Source organism: Temnothorax americanus, unplaced genomic scaffold (genome assembly GCF_048541705.1).
Source record: "Temnothorax americanus isolate GAGA-0224 unplaced genomic scaffold, ASM4854170v1 Scaffold27, whole genome shotgun sequence".
NCBI lineage: Eukaryota > Metazoa > Arthropoda > Insecta > Hymenoptera > Formicidae > Temnothorax > Temnothorax americanus.
In genome coordinates this window covers 197,559-222,643 of record NW_027509411.1, presented here as the reverse complement: position 1 = coordinate 222,643, position 25,085 = coordinate 197,559, and the positions used below count along the sequence as shown (strand labels likewise).

General features: G+C 30.3%; 1 protein-coding gene across 2 annotated transcripts; it reads right to left on the bottom strand.

Annotated features, from left to right (window-relative positions):
* Positions 1-1,790: 1,790 nt before the first annotated feature.
* Positions 1,791-22,985, bottom strand: Dopecr (G-protein coupled receptor DopEcR). 2 transcript variants are annotated; one of them, XM_077409643.1, is made up of 6 exons: positions 22,632-22,985; positions 15,050-15,215; positions 14,575-14,798; positions 13,626-13,845; positions 10,859-11,288; positions 1,791-9,777 (listed from the first exon to the last, which is right to left on the bottom strand). In XM_077409643.1, the coding sequence occupies exons 3-6, from the start codon at positions 14,684-14,686 to the stop codon at positions 9,598-9,600; spliced, it is 942 nt and encodes a 313-aa protein (XP_077265769.1). In that variant the 5' UTR covers positions 14,687-14,798; positions 15,050-15,215; positions 22,632-22,985; the 3' UTR covers positions 1,791-9,597. The 2 variants fall into 2 exon arrangements, with proteins under 2 accessions (XP_077265769.1, XP_077265770.1); XM_077409644.1 differs by having other exon boundaries at positions 14,575-14,783.
* Between the last annotated feature and the right edge of the window lie 2,100 nt (positions 22,986-25,085).

The window sequence follows — 25,085 nt, the reverse complement described above, 5'->3', positions numbered from 1 at the left end:
TAAGAATAGACAAAAATAGATTTGATTTAATTATTAATAACAATAACGCATTATAAAAGCTTAAATATTTAAGGTAAAACATTAAATTGATTCGAATGATCCGACATTATCAGCTATTAAGAAGCAACTGATGTGAAATAATATATACAATTATTGATTAAATCACGATACAAAAGCTACCTTTGAAGTACTGTGATTATTATTTGAATCAATGCCCGCGCAATGGGCAATTTATTAGAATATATTTATGTTATATTAGAATATAACAATTTATTAGAATATTAGTCAAGTTATATAATATTTAACACATATGCATGTCATGTAATATGTGTATCGCGCGCGCCTGTGTAAAGTAAAAGTTATACAAAAATTGAAGATTTTAAGGCATTATATAATACGATTAAAACTTATTCAGTTATTATATAAAATATTATAAACAAAGTAAAATAAATTTAATTTTATATAATAATACAGTTAATATATAATGTAGATAAAATACATGTAGAAAATTGCTTAAAAGGTTAATAGAAGCTTAAAATTTTATTAAAAAATTAATCATTTTTAATAAATTAATGATTTGTATTGCTTTTATTTTATTTATTCTGTAGTCTCTTTACATTTTTTACAGCATAAATACATATTATATAATGTATTTAAGAAGTTACAGTCAATTTTGCTTCAAAAAATGAGAAGGTAATAAACAAAAAATATAAATTTTTTTAAGCAAAACTTTTTCTGCATTTAAATAAACCTTAATATTTTTTTAAATTTAAATAAATTATAAGTTTTAAAAGTTAATATAAATTTAATAATTAATAAAAGTAATAATATAATAATAGATATAATATAATTTAATTTAATGTAATAAAAATATTAGAAATTTGAAAGAGAAAAAATATTTCTGAATGTCTAATTAAATTTTGTCTAAGAAAAGGAAATTCATATCTAGATGTTAAATTTTACTATTAAAAGATTTATTATTATAATAATTAATATTGAAATTTTTGAGGAATATCTTTGGTATACATATTTACAATTTTTAATTATTTGCTTGTTTGTAAGAAAGAACATTTTCATAAAACTAATTATTAATAATTATACGAATTATTAGGTAAGAGTTAATGGCAAATTCTGTTACGTAAAGATTTTGCTATTACATGAACTTTTCCAGATTTATTTTGATAAATGAAGATATTGTCAAGCTATATCGACTAACGTTTAGTATTGACTACTATTGACTAACCGACTAACGTATAGTAACCCCTCCACTGTCCTCCCTTCTTCCAGCCAAGCAAGTAGTACCAGTTGGTATCAGGTCAAACATACTTGAGCATACATTGTATTCGGCGTTGTGTTAAAATAAAAAATCAAGATTTTATATAATAAAAAGCAATATAGTAACTGCTTTACCTAATTTACCTTTTTTGGAACAAAATAAATAACTTTGTGTAATTTTTAGGAGTTAAATAATGTGAGGAAAATTTTTCAAAAATATAAAAATTTTCTATGGTCATTTTAAATATCAATTTAATAATTACAATTTAACAATTACAAAAAAGGATGTTGATAAAATATCTGTGTAAAATTTTCTTGAAAATTTATATTAAAAAAATGAAATAATTTCATGATATAGTGTAAGCTATCAATCAAACTTTATATCCATGTATGCATTTAAATAATAATGTGACTACTTAATTAATATTTTACAAATACAAATAAATTAAAGGGAAGATGGTCAAAGAGATGGAATTATAAAGAATTATGAAGTCGTATTTATATCGAGTTCCATATCGAGTGAAATATGCGGCATCTACGCCCTCTTTGTTTATTATTATTGTAATATCTTTCACTAGACTAATTTCTAGGACAATAATTGTTAATATTGTACCATTATCATCAAAGTCGTATCACTTTATCGTCATGACATATCTAGAACGCTCATTACACTCCAGTCGGGATTGCTTTCACGGCGTTTCTTCTTGCACATTTTCTTCATTTCTATTACAAATTAGTATTTTTAAGACGGATGTATGTGATGCGTTATTATCATACTATTGTTCCATCAATTAATTTTAAGAGACATATCGAGATAATATTCTGCATGTTTATTGGATTTGATTAACGCTAATTTCGTTTTAACAGTACGTCCGTCCTAAAAAATGTTACTTATTATTAAAAATCTATTTTGATTGCCTACGTACAAGTTAATATTTTATCGAGTAAATAAAACGATTTACAAACCACATCGTAAAGTTTTTAGATTAGACAATAACTATATAATAACAACAACTTTTACTTATAAAATTTAAAGCTTATTTATTTATAACATAAGTAATAACGTGTAAAACATATGTTTATATGCCTAATATTTATCGATATAATATTGCGGTTACATTGCAGTTATATATTATTACTTTTATTTATTTAAAAATTCAATCAAAATTTACAACTTTTTACAACTATTTTAACTTTCTATATTAAATATTTTAAAATAATACATAAAAATATAATAATATTAATTTAAAATTGAATACAAAATAACATATCGTTATCTATTGTAAATTTAATTTGTCAAAATTATGATTTTCAATTGCCAATGGAAAATTGCTGATTACTGTTATTATTCTTATTGTTAGATTGTCTTGCAGTGTTTATAGTTGGCGATAATTTTGAGTTATTCAGTATTGATTTATAATTTATATGTATAATCACGCAACAACTATTCGCACGCTCATATAATTATACATAATTGTATTATTTTGTATAAATGTATGAATTAAATAAAAATTATGTGTGTGCGGGTGTTTGTAAACCGTCTCATATAGTCGGCAAAATGTAACTTGCGTTACATCATGTGTTGATTTTACGCTGATTGAAACCGCGAAACATTCCTGATCTGTAAATAATTCCTCAAGACGTCACTTTCTACTTCATATACTAAATGAGGTAATCTCAATCGCTGATGTACGTATCTTAAATAAAAATTATAAATCATAATATACTTAGTACTAGGATAAATTTACTGCAAACATCGATAGATATACGTCTCGTTAATTAATAAAAATATATCTATAAATTATGCTTAATTGTGTAAAGAAATTGGCACAATAAAATGGCGCAACAATTTTTTGTAGTCCTCCACAAATCGCAATATCTATTAAGGGGATCCTAAAGCCGTCTGTAATACCGGCTTTTTTTCTTAGCACTAATCTTTTAATTGGCTTTATAGAAATGCAAAATTCTTGTCTAGAATTAAAGTACGCATCAAAATCTAGGTTATGGTGGTCGAATTTATATCGAAAACGAGAAAAAATTAATATTTTTGTTAATTTTTGGTATACGTAACGACAATATTTGCTTTGTACAAAAATTCCACAATAAATATCCACAAAATTAGACCGGCCTGACCTAGGGACAACATTTAAGAACAATATCGTGCAATTAGATCTAAGATTGAAAGCCTAGAAAAAAAGATTAGTTTAAATAAACTTTTATATGTGCAAAAGCACATTCAGGTTGACATTGCGTGTAGCGAGAGATGGCGCAACAATCGAAACAAGGACAGATGCCTCTCGTTAGACAAGGACAGATATAGATATATGACATAGAAAACAGGATTAGAAATGTTGACATTACCGACGTCGAGGAAATTCAGCCTTCACTTTAAGATCCCCTTAAATATTTAAAAAATTATTGTTAGATATATATATATATATCATATAGTTGCAAGAAACTTTTATTTTATTATCTTTATGTTATTTATATTAAATAAAATAGGTGCAATGGGGTAGCGAGCTGTAATAATGAGGAAACAATGTGCAAGTTTGTAATTTGCACTTTTTTTTCTTTTTGTTCTTATACACAATAAAAATATTACGTTTTAATAAAAATTAGAAATTGTAATTAAAAGTGCATATATTTTTAATCATAACGTTCCGACGCATATATATTTTATTAATATCCTTTTATTTTTATACTATATAAATTTTCTACGATTTTTAGAGGACTATGAAACACATCAAGCATTTCTATGATGCGACTTTTATGGTTACCACACCGAGCATACAATTCGATTTTGTGCAAAAATTGTCAATCGCGATGTCAAGATCGCAAACGTATTCATGCGATCGATCAACACACCAATCTGCGAACAATCATCAGTTAAAATATGTAATAACAGCGCGCTCGTGATGAGGTACGTTACAAAACTAGTACAAAAAACTAACAGCTAGGTACACAAATGTAATTAATTGTTAATAATGGAGGCCGCCCGGGAAACTGCCAGGGACCAATTCTGCTCGCTCATTATTTTCTTTTGCATTCTTCCTCGCGTCTTTCTCGTCACTTATTTATTTTTCTATCATCGGCAAACTCATTTCTCTATCGACCACCAACAATCAAATCCACTTGGACGAGCGGTTCTTGTTTTCTTTCAATTCTAAAATCTTACTGTCTCACGTGCAATCATTCTTTACTTTCCTTTTGAGCGACTTTCACATATTTAAAATGTCGTAATTGCTGAGAAATTTAATACTGCTCGAATTTGGCGAATCCACGTGTGCAGAGTGGCGCGAGATTTATTGTTATGGCATATAATTTAGTAAGATCACGAACAGTTAAGTATATCAAGAAAAATAAACTGTGAATTTTATTTAATTATTGATTTAATTAGATATTTAACTCTAAGATCACAAAAAAATCACGTGGAATAATTATAAATGGTCTTATTTCAAATAAAAATTGTTAAATACTTAAAATCTTTTTATAAATATATTATTTGTTATATTATAAATAAATTTATACACAATTTATGAATTTCTTGTTTGAAATAATTATCTTGCTTATTAAATTATTTACAAAAGTCTTATGCGGGTAGGTACTGGAAATCTAATGCCAATGCCTTTTATGTTTGAGAGAGAGAGAAGTGAAATATAAGTTATTATTTAATATAAATTATTTGAATTATAAATTTTTTGTAATATTTTAATGACATTTTTATCCAAAACGCTAAATAGAAATTTAATTAATATATAATTAATATTGAACTGTTTTAAAAATTTTAGAATATTTCAAATATTTGAAAAGTTTTTGAAATCTAAATGGCCGTGAAAGTCCAGTGTGATATTAGAGTTAATTGTAGATACTAAAATAAAAGACGCAGAGAGAGCGACGTATATATATTCTACCTGAAGCGAGAAAGAGAAGTTTGTTCAATATGCTACATGATAATCTCGAACCACTGCGCAGCGGTGAAGTTAGAGTACAGGAGTGAAGCTTTGATATTCGGACGAGAGAACCGAATCACGAGCAATTATATGCGTATGAAGAGATATACGCAATAAAATTTGTTAGTGCGTCATAGCCGAGTCTGGCCAAAAATTGTCACAGTTCGAAAACATATGGAATCTTTCTGGGGAAACATTTTTGGGACCGGAAAAGTGTACGTTAATAACACAAATTATGCTTGCTTTTATCATTTTTATTTGTATTATTATCAGCGCAATAAGTAATGCGGTTGTTCAGTATTAAGTCTTCACGGTTGAGCCGAAGTATTTCATTATGTAATTACATCGCCGTTACTCATTGTACTAGCAATAACTTATATAACAATTTCCGATAATATATACGAAAACATACGACAACTTGACATACTTTATACGATTTTATACTCTTATTTACATCTGAAATCTCTTTGAACATTCCCCGAAATTTTCTTTAAATTGTAATCGAACCTGCGTTACTTTTTAGCCAGGTATTCAGCCGATTTATACAGCTAACACTCGAACTAGAAAATAGTTAATAGTTTTGTTTGATTCCGTTGTACAATTAAGACATCATGATACCATAAAGCGTCCTCTACATCTTCTTGTTATCTGATTTATTAAATAAATTATTTAATAACCAATCGTTTCATTTTTTCGATAAAATTATCCTGAAAATTTAAAATCTATAAATTAATTTTTAAATGTATTTTGTTACAACATTAAAAAAAAACTGTCATTGTGAGGACTAGATAGATTGAGAAAAATATTAAAATAAATAATCTGTTAAAATAACACTTAAATCTTATTATCTGTGATTTGCTTAAAATTACATATATATATATATAGATGCAAATTACTTATACAAAAAAATTATTTTATATACGGTAAGTAATTGTTTTATGTTTAAATGCCTTTACTATTATAAGCACTCAAGCTAGAAAGCTTAAGTATCTTTAGTATTTAAAATAACGAGCAGATGTTTCGGACTATTTTTCTTCATTCGACAGAAAAACATTTTTGTGCTTTTTCAACGCTTTAAATGTCACGAATTAAACAGCAATTAAACACTCCTATCGGATTAATTTCTTAGAGAAAATTTATACTTGAATGAAATGTGTGTATTAGAGTCTATAGTAAAAAATAGAAGCTGAGACTTTCTAGACACCGATTTGCATATAGATTTTCATTTACAGAATTAATATTTGTCGAAAACATATTAGGGCACGCCCCATACATCCACGCGAGCACTATTCAGGAGCACCACGAAGAAACTTTGGCAAACTTTGAAATGACATTTTTATTTTAGCGATATTACGTGGCAGTTTAGCTACGTCTAATTCTAGCATTCCATGCTATTATTAATAGGCGTCACAAAACTGTTCACGTTCGCTAATTCTTCTTGTATTGGAATATATAATTTCTTACAAAACTCAGACAGATATTTTATTCAATGTCAGATTTTTAATGATGAACTTTCTATTTCTTAATCGTTATATGTCTATCAGTTTAGTTTAGTAAGTAATACAATTAATTATTTTTAACAAATATTAAACAAAATTCTTTTTCTGATTTTGGTGTTGGTTATACATTTACATTTTTTACTGCAAAAATGATCAGATACTGCGTTTCTTTTTGTCATTTTTTTTTCAGAGTCGTATATAAATCCGTTCACTCGTTATCGAAATCTCAACATCTCGTATACTTGCAACCCGTCGCGTCGCGTAAAAGAGTCACGGTGCGGTCTCGCTTCGCGTGTACTTGGCGCGAGACACTACCGTATCTCTTGATAGATTCCACAATTTTAAATAAATGTTTATATTTTCACATATTCTCATATTTTTAACCTTCCGTCATCCATAGGGCTTTAAGCCCCACATGGATGATGGAGGGTGGTTAATCTAGAAATAAATGAAACCAATGGTCTGTGTCTTGCATTCGCACTCGTTGATTGCGCTACGCCTAAATTTAAGCAGTCGAAAAGTTTTTTCTTTTTTACAGAAGTATTTTTCAAAACCGAGTTTTTCTATACGATCAACACATATATTTTCTTTTTATCTGCCTTCTTCCGGAATATCGATCCCTGTTTCAACTTTAGTTGGCTTGTACATAATCTGTTCAAAACACATTCGAAATTGCGTCTCGAGTTGTCATGGTTCACGTAGACGTGCGAAAATTGGACGCAATAGTTTACGCTCTCATGCAAAAAAGTTGCCATTAACCGATTTCGTATATGTATATCATTTAGTACAAGATTAGTAATAAAGCTTACAGCGGGCGTCGAGTTAGAATGCCCGTAAAACTAGCGCGTAATCTAAATTAAGAATTAGATTAAAACGACGATATTTTGATTTCCATGGCGAGGGTATTTCGTTAATGCAGTTTACGTCAAGAAAGCCAATGAGAGCCCAGCTAGATTTCTGAAGAGAGAGGCACTTTTTCTTTCTTGTCGAAAAACCTATTTCATTCGAATAATTAAGCAATCAATTCTCGCTAGCATATGTTAACGAAAGCGAATCTCGATAAGTGGAAAAAATTATTTGAGATTTATATTTATCATAGAAGTTATCAAGCTAATATAAGAGAACTTTACGCGCAATTCGCCAACTTTCTATTCGCATTAGTTGAAAAACTCACAGTCGCCGGCTTATCCCTTTTACGAGCATACTGTTAATATTTTTAAATATCCATAAGTCAAGTAGCCGTATAAACTATACTATTTTAATAATTTTGTTACAATTTACGACTACCTATATTTGTTAGTGTACTCAAAGTATACTAACAATAATAAAGAGACAAGCGAATTAATCGACATTAAGACGCTCAGACGCCTTGATTTCAGATTATTTTGCAGCTTCTCGACGAGAAAGAGAAAGAGCGTATAGAAAGCCGGCGCCTAGGAAGCGCATTAAAAAAGCGTAACGTTTGCACGCTCGGCACTCGATTATCTTTCATCGAGGGTGTTCTACGCGCACGACGACACTTCGACGACGCAAAACTCGTCGCCGACGACGCGTCACATTTATATACTTAGAGGCATCTCCGTTAATTGACTATTTCTCTCCCCGCATATGTTCCGGCGTCGATTAGTTTAATGGATCAATTTTATAATTGGATCTGCTTGCGCGACAGTCATTAGTAATACTCACGATTTTCGCATAGTTTGCTACGACATTTATTGAGCGTGGTCTTACGACGTAAACTAGGCGACGATTAGTTTTAAATATCGTATAGAACGATTCTCCGTTTTATCTTCGTATACAGCGCAGAAACTCATCCCGATTAACGGGATTTTAATTAACGGACTTTAGCGTGTTTGAGCGAAGCAAGATTATTTTTAGAGAAATGGACGCGCGTCGGCGAAGTCGCCGAATTCGGCCGGCAAAAAATTTCGCAAAGCTCGTTGCACCACTCGCATTTTTTCACTACTTCGCGTTATTACTATTATTATTTTTTTTCCATATAAATGGTCGTGATGTTGATTTTTATTTCGAAAATTGGGCAAGCTAAATATTGATTGTAATTTTGATTATTTAGATTATAAAGTTTAATCTAGATAATATTTAAGCTGTCTATATTATCTGAGATACTCGACTTAATGTAATGTAATAATTTTAGTAAAGAACGTTTAACTACTTTTATGGTATTACTTCTATGAGCATTGCAATGAGCAAGATATGGTGCCAGTTATTAATAAACTTTCCAAATCTTTTTTTTTATTTTTCTTCAAAATTTGGGAAATTCTCTTTGTACCTTAGATTTTTCTCAACGTTTTATAAATTTTTTATAAGCGGATAAAATTTAACATATTTTTTACAAAAAGCCATTCTCTTCGGGAAATATATGACATACATAAATTTTCGTTTATACAACTATATGTGAATACAATTAGAATGCAGATACCATAGTACAGATTTCTTTCTCTAAAAAAATATTAATTTTTTATGATTAAAAAAAAATTTAAACTTAATATTTTTTTACCCGCTTAAAAATCCCAAAAGTTTCATTTCTGCGCTTACAAACTGCTTTTATATTTCAAATTTTATAATATCTATTCATGTTATTAATTTTCATTAAATGTATTTTTTATTTCTATTTATTATGAAATTAAAAGCTAGTACCGATACATAATGAGCGCTATATTCGCGACTTTTATTCATTCCTTTCATTTAGAGCGCGAAGTTTTAAGGAACCATCTTGCGAGTGGTGCCAAGATGCGAGGACGATCCTTGAAGAAAGGTGAAAGCGACTTCTTAAGAATATGTGTCGCGAACAGAACAGAACAGAACGCAACAGAAGCGTTGCTGCTCGTAGACGCGGAGTGATCGATGTGACGTTAGTCGTCGTCGTCGAGGCCGAGGAGTTCCGGCGGAAGTCGCCTGTGCCGACAGCATATGGTGAGACAGAGCACTCGCACGGCCAACCGGAACTGGGGGCTTAGTGTACTGAGCACAACCGCTTTCCAAAAGCTGTTTGTGACTCCCAGCCACACCACGGCAAAGTTTAAAAACGGCACCTACGGTTCAGTAAGATAAAATCAGATTGGAGAGATATTTTAATAGATATTTAAGATATTTAACTGTCATATATAATCTATCAGGATTTACTTTTTTATTAATTTTTCCGTTAATTTTTTCTTTCAATTTGAAGTTAAAATCTTGACTGTTTTTTTTTGCATTTTGTCAAACGCTCTTGAGGCAAATTGTAATGCTAAATAGATAATGTTAACTTTTAGTGATTGGTATTACGCACATATAGAAGCGCAAAAAGTAATAAATTCCTTGCAATAATGCAAATTGACGTCTATTAATAAAAATCTAAACAATTAAAGAAAAAAAAGTTTATTTTTATATAAAAAAAGAAATATTGTGCATAAGTAATTTAGAGAAGTATATTTCATATTTTGTACTTTCTTTTTTTTATAGAAGTGTCACACGAAGTATACCCTTGCATGCGAACTTCTTACGCTTATGCTTACGCTAGCGAGCATTCTCTATTAAACTACCTTGCTTTACAAATGTGTCGACCTATATTTTTAATCGTCTCATTTTCAATGCCTTTTTTCACAAAGTTTAGAGTTATTTTTAAATTACATCAATGTCAAGCGAGTGTCATTACAGTCGTCCTAATACCAGCGTTTTCAGAAAAGTAACTTTTATAAGAATAGAAACATGCTACCTCTTATCGGCAAAATAAGAGTTTATAAATTGTAAGATTCTTTGCATCAAGTTGGAAGTGGTTATTATATTAATCACTTAATTTTTTAAGTGCTTAATTGTACTTAATCAGAAGAAGTTAATCAAACGTAAATCCAGATTGTTTTTGGTTTAAATTGCGCTTAACATTATATTAGATGATTTTTGTTTTCCTATTGATTCTGAGCCTATTACTTTGTAAAACATTAAATTTACTTACGCGGAACGTTATTTAATACTATTTATTAAATTTACATGAATCAACTATACTGGATACTAAATTAGTATATAATCTAAAGGTATTAGTATATTAAGATTCACGCATGTCTTATGTCTTATAAGATAAAATTGCTCTTTCAAATATTAATTCATCAATAATTAATCGATCGCAAGAATTATTACCTGAGGAGGTCCATTAACGACCGCGTATATCCTTAACCCGGCAAATGGTGCCCATGATATCCAGAAAGTCATCACTAGGACGAAGGACATAATATGACTTGGGTTGCTCAGATTTTCGGATAACGCGGTAGCGTACTCCTTGTCGTGGACTAGAGCGCCGGACTTTAGTCGCCTCATCGTGGAGAATATGTAGGAGTACGTGTAGACGATGGTGATGACTGACGGTCCCAACACGAGGATGGACAGGGTGATGGTGTATGCGGCCATGTTGCCCCAGTCGAGCATACAGATGAAGGCCTCGCGGTCGAAGATCGGCTTGTTGAAACCGAGCAAGGGCGGGCAGCACATCATCGCCACGCTGATCCACGTGAAGACCATCCAACATTGACATCGGGTTTTCGTCTGTACTGTCTCGTATCTCAATGGTTTCCTGCAAAAGTCATAAATTAGAACCTGATATCAAACGCCTTCAGGAAAATCTTGCAGGAGTCTCAGATGTGACGTTGCAAAAGAGGACTGCTACAATTAAAAAATAATAATATACAATTTGTGTTTAGCATAATAGCAAAGGTATTTATAATATGTAGTAAAATAAAATAATATAAAAAAGTGTGCAAATTATTATAGAAACTTGCACATTGCTTCCTCATCATTGCAGATCGTTATCATTGCTCCTATTTTATTCCGCTCACAAAGCTCCTCTTATAAGGAAGCTTGTACTTTATTTGATGCATAATTATTAGTAATTTATTAGTTTGGCTTTCTCGTAGAGGAAGGTTTATAAGCGAAATAAAATAGAAGCAATGATAACGATCTGTAATGATAAGGAAGCAATGTGCAATTTTCTAATTTGCACACTTTTTTAATTTTAATTTGAACTTTTTTATGAATTGTTAGAGGGTCAAAGGTCAAAGCTTAGTAGCACAAGTGGGGTTTTACAATTGACGCAATGTCAACTCGATGTTGACTTTGGGACTTCAGGCTACATGGTACATATTATATGGACTTTGCATATGGACCTTTGATCGCGTATAAAGCTGGGTCTAATCAACCAAATCTTAAAGAATCATATACATATGAAATAGGGGTAGAAAAAACTGTAGAATATAATAAAATTATAAATAGCCCAATGTCTCAAAATTGGCGGAAGTTAGAGCAACCACGAACATTTCTTAAAAAATTCAAAATTTTATTTAATAATATCAAACTCTATATAAAATTACATGTGCTTTTTATACAATTTTTAAGCAGAAATAGGCAATTCCTTTTTCGATCATTACCAAATTCAATACCAATTTACCTTTAATGATACTCTAATAAAAAATATATATTCCATAAAAAAAATTGGACTCGATATCTCAAAATTTGCGGAAATTAGAGCAATCACATAGATTTTTTTTAGACATAAATCGATAACCCCTTTATTATTAGCCATTTTTTTATTGTAATTCTTTTATATTCTTTAGTCTCTTTTCTACCCCTATTTCATATAAGGTAACTCCGGTATTTAACGCCGCGCGGGGATTTACGCCGCAGAAGTAAGAAAAAATAGAAGAAATAAAGATACTTGCTCGCAATCACACTGTTATGTGCCTTTATGCCATATTAGCATTGTATTGTAATTTCAGTTTTTTATTGTTAATATTATTGAAACCGTCGTGAAGTTGAATCGATTTCTCACCGTAGTAAGTATAGCGCGATCATATATTACGTAAAATGATTACTGTAGGGAATGTAAAAGGTTTAATGGTTATTTCATGATACATAAGTGTAGAGGGATAGTAAATGATGCAAAATACAAATGCATAGCTCGTGTACTTTTTGTTTAGTTTGATGTCTTGTATATCCCTCCTGTTTAGGATGTACGGCATTTCTAGCATACGGGATTTATGCTATAGTACAGACACTTTGTAAAACTTGAAATCTCCTATGTGTTCTTTTTCCTTCTTTTTTTGGATCGTATAACAATAATCTTTAATGCATCTATCGCTCTTCTATTTTTTTAATTTTTCAGTTTTATAATTTGTCATCATTCTTACATCTTAATAAACTTTTTACACACATTTTGTAACTTATTATGACATTTTATTGCCTTATTTATAAACATTATTTGTAATTTTTTATAAGGCGTATATTTCATCCATGAATGTCACATATCCCACTCTTCTGGGATATATATGGCAAATATGCAAGGGTTTTTAATAGTTTTTTTTATTAAATACAAAGAATGAATATTTCATATTTCTATTTTTTTTTTAAGTAGTAGACAGTAATAATTTATTTGCCTTAAACATAGTAAATAGTACTCGACAAATTAAGTTTCCCTTAGCTGCGGCGTATATACCGGAGTTACCCTATAATTCTTTAATATTTGGTTGATTAGCTCTTGAGTTACAGATAAATGTGTACACACATACGGATATTTTTTTAAGGCGATTTTCCGACGTTTTAAAACATTCAGAACACATTGGTATCAAAAACTAAAAAAACTATTTTTTCTTCGGTTTTTTCTCTACCCTTATTTCATATATATAATTCTTTAAGATTTCGTTTATTAGACCTAGTTTTATAGTTTTAGTAATTAAAGGTTCACATATACGAGGTTTACGAAAACAAGGAGGAAGCAATAAGATTTCTTAATAGAGTATTAACGTTAATACGCATTGTGTTAATACAAAATGGACAGCTATGTGTTGCTATTGTCATGTGGTATACCTAATTGTAATATATCTATTTGTAATTGTAATTAGATTTAATTATCATGTACCTGATAGCAAGATAGCGATCGACGGAGATCCACATGAAGGTATATACTGATACCGCCCAAAGTGTGACTTCCAAGTAACCGACGAGTCGGCACACGATGTCTCCGTAGACCCATCTTCGAACCAATGCTGGATACACCGAGAGCGGAACCACTAATACACCACAAAGAAGATCTGCCGAGGCGAGTGACAGCAAGTAGTAGTTTATCACCTCGGAGGGACCTATATAAATAAAATAATATTTTTAATAAAATACGTGACTATTATTATTATATACCTATTCGTTCATTGGCACAAGTTTGTTATATTTATTTCTCTTTTTATTGGATTATATATAGATCAATAGTATTATTAATCTAATTGTCAGATTAATTTTGAGAATTCTCAAAGAGAAACATCTTTAAATTTCAAAATTTTGAAAATTTGAAATTTAATTTGAATATTTTTAACATCTAAAGTATAAAAAATTTCTAATCTGTAAATTCTTATATTATTATTTAGAATTAACAAAATAATATATTTCAAATTTATTAAAATGTAAATATGTTCAAAATATAAATATATCAAGAATTTGATATTTTTTCAAAGATTTACCGTTAGGAAAATGTTGCAATTCACATCACACAAACCAAAATAATAATAAAAATGAAAGTAGAGAGGAAACATAAGAACCAGGAATAGAAAAATTGCAAATTTGTCAAATTGCGAAAATGTACAATTAACGTACAAGTCCGTTTGTTTTATTAACGATAAAGTTATACGGCTTATAATTTTCAAATAAAGAAGTTCTTATCTTATACGCAAAAAAAAACGGGAGTATACGCTGGAATACTGAATGCATGCTCATCTAGCAATAAGTACCATAATTAAAATGAACAACTGAAATTGACATTATAAATATAATTTTGAAGTGTGCAATGTTTGCGAATGCAATAAGGAATTCCGTCTTACCGCGGAAGTTGAGGTAGGTGATGATGATAAGAAGATTCGAGACAATGATAGCGACGGCGACCACGAAGATAAGGCTCGCCTGCATGAGAGCCTCCAACGAGTGCTCCTCCATGCCGCCACCCTTTCGAGCTGCATCCCCCCACCCGCCCTTAGATGCTTTTACCCTTCACCCTTTTCGCGATCTTTCCGCTACCAGGTACTGGAACTTCCTAGAAGCTTGTACACTGAAAAAAAATGTTCTGCAGTATTTTATAGTAAATATTAGTTTGCATACACACAAAACTGTGACCCCATTTACTAAAATAAAGAAAATTTTTCTTTTTATTAGTACATGTGTATTCACTGAGAAAAAAATATATTAATAAAAAGGAAAATTTTGTTCATTTTAATAAATGGTGTTACAGTTGTATGTAAACTAATGTTGTATACAAACTAATGTTTACTAAACTGCCAAAACATTTTTTTCTCAGTGTACCTTCGGCTTCCGCACGGTTGTCTTCTTGGTTACGTATGTTTCTAAGGCTACTCCACAACTCCACACCCTTGGAAAGGAACGTGTTTAAAATCCTTAGGCAAATGAGTCTTCGATACTGAAGTTATGTCTTCGAGGATCTTGATATACAATCGATGTAACCGTATCACTGTAAATTCGAAAGAATTAATTTGTATGTGCATGTTGCGATTATTAATCTTATTTATTATTTACTAATCATTTCTTGTAAATTTTATTGTATATGACTTGTGAGTAAAATAATTGCATTTCTCTCTTTCGCAGAAACAGTTTTAAAATAAAATAATTTAACACTTGATTTTTTTATTACACATACATAATGTAAATTGGCGTGACAGAAAAAAATCAGTACAATAATCTAAAAATACATATTGACTGAGTTGATAAATATATAAACTTTAAAACACATAAAAATCATAATAATTATACAGGATAAATATTAACAACTGCGAAAATGTATTTGATTAAATAGTCTATTTTATAATAAAGATATCTAGAATATAAAATGGTGTCATTTACCGTTACATTATAGTTATCAAATGTAGCCATTAAGAGTTCTTTGATAGTCTTTTGGATTAACATAATCCAATGCTTTATGATATAAATATTATTATACGATTTTTAACGGATATTTAGTTTTGACATAAAAAAAAAAGATTTTATAGCAGAAATAATTGAATTATTCGAAAAAAATTTCTGATTTATTTTTAGAAACAATATGCAACAATATGCAAATTATTTGTGGAAAATAATGAGAATTTCTAAATTAAGACCGTCACGCGTGCTATTTATCTTCGAGTTTGAGATCAATGTGTTAGTCTAATTCCGTTTTAGGAATGGAGAGCGGGGGGAGAGAGAGAGAGTTACATAAGAAAATTGTATTCCGAAGGACAGATCTGTTAGATAACGTACAGTACGAGCGTATTGGACAAGTTTCTCGATCGTTCATGTCGATAACACACGCCACCGCCAGAGACCTTTTTTCCTTTTTATTTTCCCACGAAAGCCACGTAAGGGTTCCCTGGTGGGAACACCCCGCAGACTATCCGCATGACAGTTCCCTTCCCTAAGTATCGACCGCCATTCATAATTTAGCTGAGTCGATTCTGAATGGAGAAGTGTATCTTGTGTCATCGTGCCCGTCTGTCGCGTTTCCCGAATTAAAGTGGAAACTTTCACATTTTATGCACAACAAGGTGATACATTGTCACATTGGCACCGTTGATGACACAAAGTAAAAGCAATATGCAATAATGGCGTATATCTAATAAAACCTAGGCAATCGATGAGACACTTGACGTTGCACCGTCATCTGGGAGAACACATCGCGGTTTATGCAATTATTTAAAGGTATTTTTTTTATGCGTCGATTATGTATGATAATTAATTGCATGTTTCTGTTTAGCATTAAAGTGTTAATAAAATATAACCCCCAAAAATTAAAGTTTTTAAGCTTAAAAAATTAAAGATTAATATAAGTTTAAAAAAATAGGATATAAGATTTTCTTTTTTTTACTTTTTAGTTGTACATACGTATATATATGTATATATATATATATATATATATCTTTAAAGAATATTATTTATACTTGTATGAATAATAATTAAATATTTGTTCTATCAAATTATTACAACTCCTATATAAATATTTTTGTATTACAATTGCAATACTCAATATTCCAATAATTTATTCGTACAATTTATTCGTAACATTTGTATCTTGAGCATAACTGTTTGGAAATTATATAATTATTTGGATTGTCCCAGGTCTGAAACAGATCAAAGTTTTGTGTTTGAATGATGAGAAAATTTCTTTGATAACATTGAATAATTATAAAATTTTTCCCTTTAGTTTCTTTAGTGTTTATGTTGCTTACAAATGTATAATATTATATAATCGCAAATTAAAAAAATATTTTATAGTCAACATAACAGTATCAATTATTTCTCAGTTAATTAATTGTTTATGTGAAATAAAAAGTATCGAGAATATATTATTTGTTCAAAGATAAACTTAATATTAAATTTGAATCTTCGATTTGACGTTTCTCGGGCATTACAACGTGCTTGCCATCAGATTGGCCTTTCAGTGGATTTGCAAACCAATTCAAAATCAGATGCAGTTCTAACCGAAGCGTGGGCATTTCCCCACGTGAAAGCGTCGTAATCAATTCGAAGATCAATATATGTCGTAATTATCGTTTATAACGGTTGCTTAATTATAAATAAAACGTCATAAGCACTGACACGCAACGATCGAAACTTTGTTACATAAAAAGCAGATTGATGAAGCCCTAGGTATGTTACGACTTGAGTAATTACTCTCGCTATTCCTTCGTCTCGTTGCCACTGGGTGCGTCGATATTTTTGACATAGCGCGTGACTCCGCTACCGATTTTCTCATTTTATTCTTTTTTTATCAAACATAAAAAAATACGATAAATATTGACCGACGAGATTGTTAGAACGCGAAAAAAATCACCAGCAGTTTTCATTCGCTGGCGGTGACATCGGTCGCACAAAAATGCGTCGGAGAAAGCGATTTCGCTTGTTGTACAATTTAGAAAATAATGTAAAATGTGGTGCAACATATATATTATGCATTATTTATATTAAGAACATAGACTATGTTGATTGTAATGCCAAGGACTTAGCTAAACAAACAAATAAATATTCGTTACCGCTATCAGCACGAGGAGATGCTCTAGGCGCACACAGGAAGTGGGCGATATTATATATAATATATATATATTATTTGATATATATAGAAAATTAGTGATATTATAGTATTTAAGTTAATTAATGTACTTAGTATGTCAATTGACTAACAGGTGATATGTGAAAATCATCTCTCACCAAAGTATCTTTCCTCTTATTTTTGAGACTATGTTATTATTTTTACCAACCTCCTCTACAAATGTATATATAGAAGTGTGTGTATTTCTGGCCCAGAACTCATAATGAAATAGGTGAAGTTTTGGATTTTAGGTCATAAATGCACACATTTCTATATGCATTTTAGAGGAGGTTGGTAAAAATAGTAGTAACATAGTCTAAAGTCCCAAAAACAGGGGGAAAGATACTTGATACTTTGATGAGAGGTGAATTTCACACATTATTAATTATCATATATAATATTAGCTAATTAGCATTTAATACTAAATACATTAATTAACTTCAATATTATATTATAATAACACTAAATTTTCTATCTAATAATAAATTATAATATCGCTCACCTCCCTACGCCCAGAGCATCTCCCTGTGGTGATGGCGGTGACGAACATTTGTTTATTCAGCTAAATCCTTGGTATACAATCAAGGCACGTAAAGAAAACAAAATCTCATGTTTATGTTTTAATAGAATGAAATGGCAAAGGATTAAATTCTATAAAAACGTATTACACTTGCAAAAATGGAGCTTGTATTGTTGGATGTTGCCCTTATATGACATTGATGTGAGTATTTAGGCTACGGCAAACACCCAAACGTGAGAATTAAGTTGTCATCAGAGTATATTGTAGATATTTTTATATCATTTTGATAGTTCTGACAATGAAGGTAATAATGAATTAGATAAAGGCTGATAACAGGTAATATAACTTCTTTCGCTCCCCGTCCCAGAATCTAAAATTATTTTTCTAATAATGTACACAACAATACTTACAAAATGAAATATCTTTTAATACTGTGCGCCAATGGCCCATTTTGAGCAAAGTTTTTTGCGCATATATTATGTTTCTTTATTTTATATGAATTATTAATAAAATTCTTCCGGAATTTTGGAATTTTTTGTAATATTTTATTTTACATGTTTACAGCGATATTTTAATATTACAATCTATGTATTGTAGATGTAGATGAGATTAGGTACGAGAAAAACTAAAAAAAAAAAAAAAAAAAAATGTAGTTGAAAAAAGTGTAGTTGTCAGTTATAAAATTTACAGTTTTAAGATTTGTAAAGTTCAAGGTTTTAAAGTTTTGAGATTTATTTTTCATTTTAATTTTAATTGTTGCAATCTAATATTACAATAATTTTAATATTAAATTTAATTTTAAATTTTTATTATTTATGTTAAAAACTATTTGTACTGAGAGACTTATTTTAAAGACTATTTGTACTGTTTTTATGAATAAAGTAACTTTTGAAGTTAAATTACTACATATTTGTATGTAGTATATTATTTTATACTATATGGCATATTACCCATACAGTAGGGTATAATATGCCATTTTGCAACACTTTTATATTTCTTTTTTTTTAATAGTAAGCAATCAAAAAATTTTATTAAAATCATGTACAAATGATAGATAAAAGAAGGAAAAAGAAGACCAGTATGTAAAGATACTTCAAAAAGAGAAAGAAAATAGAAAAAAATTAAATTTTTATTAAGTGTGGCATATTCCCCCGAGTTACCCTATAAGAAAATATAATAATTTTATTTTTAATTTATTATTATAATAAAAACGTTTGCCATTTAATAGCACAGAGTAACGGAATCTCGAATATGTCGACTAAAAACACATCAATCAATACGCCAATAAACACGTTACTGGCTTTATATAGATTTTAAATTATTTTACAATTCCGCTAACAATTTCTTGAATTTTTACAATATTTCTAATAAATATTACTTAACTATTAATTCCCTGGCTAATATATACTTTCAACGATACTTTAATAAAAGTATTAAAAGATCAATATTGTTTGATTTAGTTATAATTAAGCATAAAGTCTTTTAATAATCAAAATTTTAGGAACGCAAATATAATTACAAAACAATTTATTCGTTAATTTTAAGTAAAATTTATTTAAACATAACTCTGAAATTTTACTAAGCTTTTAAGTGTAAATGATAAAAGTGGAAAATTTATAATAATAAACGATAACCTTTCCTAACTCTTTTGTTATGGAAAAATCAACTTCAAATTGATTAAACAATCAAAGCAATTGAAAGAGCACTCGGTCATTTCAGGACACAGAGTATACGGCAAAATTATTACATGTGTATCTGCCTACGTTTTTTTTGCGTGGCATGATTGAAGACAAATTTACATATGTAATATTTGCCGTTTAAAACAGAAAATTGCAACAGAAATGTCAAACGGTGATTTGAACTATTTCGGTGTACCTATAGTCCTTTTCTTTCGTAGAACAGTATCAATATTATCTTTGTAAAATGACAGAAATGATTATTCAACCTTTAGTGTTGTATTTAGTTGCAATTAAATTTGTGATATAAATAAAGAAGCACTGTGACAAACTGTGGCATTAATTATCTGTATAATAATTTTAGTTAATTTATTTTTTATGTTATAAATAAATTGATACTTTTATTATGCTATTAATATAGCCAAGACAAAGCTAATTTGATAAGAAATTTATTTTATAAAGAATTATAAGTGTCTATTATATATATATGACTGCGAAAGATTGAGAAGATTATAATTACTGTATTAATTCCATATTAACAAATATCATAAAAATCAACATTTAACTTATTTATTTCAAAATTAAAAATATAATCTTGATATATTTTATCAAAATTATTGACATCCTATTATGTTAATAATTATAATTCATCTTTGTATCTATATTGTTCTTTGATATAATCAGCAAGATTTTATCATACTTAATCGCCGTATCAAGAGACATGGCAGTGTCTCGTGCCAAGTGTACGAGCCTGCGACAGCCAGACAGACAGTGTATATAATTATACATCCATTAGTTCCCTTTTTGAATATCACGATATTGAATATTCAAGCTAGAAAATATTTTAACAGTTTTACTTTCTTTCAGGATTTATTTTGTATCTGTTCAAATACATCAAATAAAATGCAGATTAATTTTTCATTATTTTTTTATGACTTTTATGTTTAATTTTGCTACTTTTGAATAATTTTTAAGCATGAAATTTATAAACAGAGTAATGTAATAAAATATAGAACACGATAAATCGGATAGATAAGGAAAAAAGAAGAGTAGAAATCATTGTTTTCAATCATTTTGTTCGTGATCAACAAAAATTCTAGTCTCAGAGATCAAGTAAATTCAAAGATTCAGAAAAAATTTCTAAATTATCTATAAATTATTCAATAATAACCTGTTAAAAAATTTAGACTTTTCTCTTGATGAACAAAGATTGGAATCTGATACAGTTAACTTAATTGAATTGAATCTCAAATTTAATCTTTAGTTTAATTTCCTATAATTTAATTAAATTTTCAATACGTAGCCGTACGGGAGATTACACGAAGGATGAAAGGGCTGAGTCGAACACAGCCTCGCGGGTTCGAACCGCTGCTATTTTTATCTATTCTCATATCCGACGGCAATCAACGACATGGTCTCATTGCGGCTGACAAAAAAAGAAAACATGGAGCAACCGCTTTTCCCGGCGGAGCTCTTCAATTATCGCCCGAGCGAGAACGCTCTTATATCAGAATGCACGGTGACGAACAAAAACAACCATGTAGAAGCAGCTACTCCCTTTTGTTTAGTTAACCGAATATTTGCCCAACCATGCGCATGTGTCATGATAAGAGGTGATCCACGAGCGCGACGGACGCGCGCGAGTCAATGCATTGCACATCGTAGATTTTCAGGGCGATACAGCCGCATGCTTGACTCGTAACATGAAATTTTAATGTCTTCTGTGTGTATTTTATTAGTAATTTTTGTAACAATTTGGCAATAACTAAACAAAAAGAATGGAAATATAAGATAGTAAATTCTTTTGCGAATAAATGGTTTCAACGATATGCTGATAAGTGTTTTGGACAACTATTTTTGCATGATATTTCATGTTTTTCGACTTTATAGTAGTTAAAAAAGTGTCAAAGATTTATTTTATTTAATCAGTTTAATTTATTTTAATTAAGAGTTATTATATTTGGACTAACGCGAATAGCATTTAATTAACATTGTTATACGCAGTTATGTAAAATTATTATTAGTTTTATTATATCAAATTTAATGTTAAATAATACAAATTAATCAAAATTATTAGTAAAAAATAAAACATGATAAAGTTAGGGATTTTAGGGTGAAAGAGAAAGATATATGAGAATTAGCGCATAATGGAAGATCCGACTAAAAAACATCAAAAACTTAAGAGAACTCTATACATTCTACACATCTTAACATGACCATCTTCATGAAATATTAATGGAATACGCTTGCTCCAACCGACTGCGTACATGATTGCGCAAGGTTTCCCTTCGTTGCTGAGATACAAAAGACTCGATTACTGGGAGGTATTATTAAATACGGAAACTAAATTTTTAAATATTCCCTAGCTTGCCTTTCTAACTCGCAGTTTCCGAATCATCAACTGAAAACTGTCGCGCGCGGTGATAGGAGAATCTGAATAAAAAATTGAAACGACACAATAACCACGTATCAGAATATCTCGAATCCCAATCTAATTGAGTAAAGCAAAGACGACATAGAGTGGTCCAGCAGCATCCTAAATTTCAGGCTTATCTGCAACGCGCGCTATTCACCGTTACCATTGACCAGATTCGATCGACGCCACACACATACCTCCTCGGTCGCATCCTGATTGTGTGCACCAGCAGCTCTCGCCGGTGCCTCTCACAATCTACTACACTCCCGTCCACCCTCTCGCGCCACTTTTCTCCGCGAACCCTGGCCAAATCAGTGGCGACAGTCAAGACGCTGATAACGCGTCGTCCTCTACGTCCGTCGTCGTTCTCGTCGTCGTTGTTTCCTATATCACACGATGTCGCCTCAATGTCTCACATTATATTTCTTTTCGCGCTACGCAGAGATGTTACTCGAGATGCATTCGCGAAAGCACACCGCTTATGCACACGCGCACATGTTCGCACTCTCGCTCGACCCCGACAGGGACTTCTACCACTACTGGCAGAGAAATCCGTTTCTCTCCCTCGGCCCGGGCGTCGAAGCGTCGATACAACGGCGACGACGCTTGCGCGCCGCCCCCGATCCACCCTTTCCCACCCGGGCATTTTCGTGGCGCATTCGAGGCTGCGAACCTGCCGTCGCAATGCCCCGCGCGAACGTCGTCGTCGCGCGCGGCGAGTCCGCTTGCACCCTCGCCGTTGCACCCTTGCACGAGCACGGCGATTTCGCCGGGGTTATTAAACGCAGCGTTATTAAAGCGAAAAGAGTCGGTGATTATTGGATTGATACTTTCAGTTTTCGATCAAATATCTCATAATCCCTTCTTATCAATTTTGCTATTTTGCCGCCTTATAATGTTTCCGCTCTGTCACATTTTAAAGATTTATATTTATGGATGATTTCTGGAATATTAAAAAAATTATAATATAAAATATCTCAGACCTATAAGTAGGTATATTTTTCTACAGACAGATTTCTTATATCCCAAGAATCTTGCTATTAGAACTATATAATTGGCTTGGACATAGAAATTATGTGATATTGTAATTTATCATTAAATAATTTTTATTTTGCTTCATAGTGCCAACTGGTACGATGTTAATAAAAATTTTTGTATATAGTCGATTTTCCGTAGCTATATGTCTATTCCGAGGCAAATAGATGTAGGTATGGACAGAGAATCGATACACTTGGTAACTTAGACGACCGGTGAGACTCACGCATCAGCTATAGTCAGTTTATGCTGACTATAGTTGACTAAATCCTTTTTCTCTATTTATAGATCTAGTCTAAATAATATAATATATATGACAAAGTTAAGTTGGAGTTAGTTGACTAGGACGTTAGTAACCTAGAACGTTAATATAATTAAATCTTATTTCATTTTATTCTATTATACGATAAAAAAATATATAATTAACAATTTTATTAATTTTTGTTTTAATAAAAATTTGATAGTAAGATGTTAGATATATATGTATAATTAAATATACTTATTATCATTTTATAGTTATAATTAAAAGCTGAATATTAGTCTAAATAAAGAGATATGGCTTTTAAATCTACATTAAATAACAAAATTAAAATAATGAATTGCAACATATTTTAAACAATTTCTACAATAATTTAATACGATTATTTTCAATGAGATCTTTTTTAAAATTTTTAATTAAAAAATTATAGTCTTATTACAAGTCAACAAGCTGCTGTTAATCTAGTTTAAATATTTGTTTATTTAAAACAAGTTGTCCCTCCATCGAATATCATTAAACACGTTAATGAAGTCTCCTCGTAATTTATTCGTACTCTTTTGATTAAAGCCGGAAAATCGCTGGCCGTACTTATGAGATGACTACGTACACTGTTAATTATATCAAATAGAAATTTAAATTAGGTATTTAGGCAGTTCATTAGAATTTAATTCGGTGCCACGTTTAATTATTTAAAAATAGGAAGGCTGGAACGTGTCACATGTTAATGTCGCCATCTTTGCGATAATTTTAACTTTCTTCTTTTTTATACAATTTGAATGGTTAATTTGCTCGAATGTAAATTATAGAGTAAAAATAGTCTGCTATTCATTTGCTTCCCACTTATTGATTAAAACTCGAATACGTATAATAAAGAATTTTTTTTTCATGAATATGTATCAAGATACCAAAATAATTATTATTGCAGTTATATTTTAATATTATAAAGCGTGGTTTTTTTAATACCGTGGTACGTAAAGAAAGACATCAATATAGTAATAAAGTTTTTTTAAAATAATTTAAAATGATATGAGAGACTCTCTCTATTTAGCTGTACAAAAGTAATATTTTGAGAATAATATATTTAATTGTATGCAATGTGTGTATTTTTATATACTTTATGTTATATATAAATATATAAACTTCTAAAATTTAGAAAATTAGAATTAAAGAGAAAGATACGATATATTTTTATACATATAGAGAAGGAAAGGTATACCTGAAGAATTTAATACAATTAAATTAGGTTACAAATAGCCTGCTGAATGTTTAGAACAGCAACAAGCAATGAGTACAGCCCCCAATGTCAGTGACGTAGCCCTGCTACTGAATGATTAAATTTGGCATAGTTACGTACCAT

Bases quoted from the DNA above. Each gene is read 5' to 3' on its own strand.
- Dopecr (XM_077409643.1), bottom strand. From the start codon at position 14,686: ATGGAGGAGCACTCGTTGGAGGCTCTCATGCAGGCGAGCCTTATCTTC. The intron at 13,846-14,574 runs GTAAGACGGAAT...TTATTTATATAG, and splicing joins CACCTACCTCAACTTCCGCG to GTCCCTCCGAGGTGATAAAC. The intron at 9,778-10,858 runs GTAATAATTCTT...ACTGAACCGTAG, and splicing joins TCGTTAATGGACCTCCTCAG to GTGCCGTTTTTAAACTTTGC.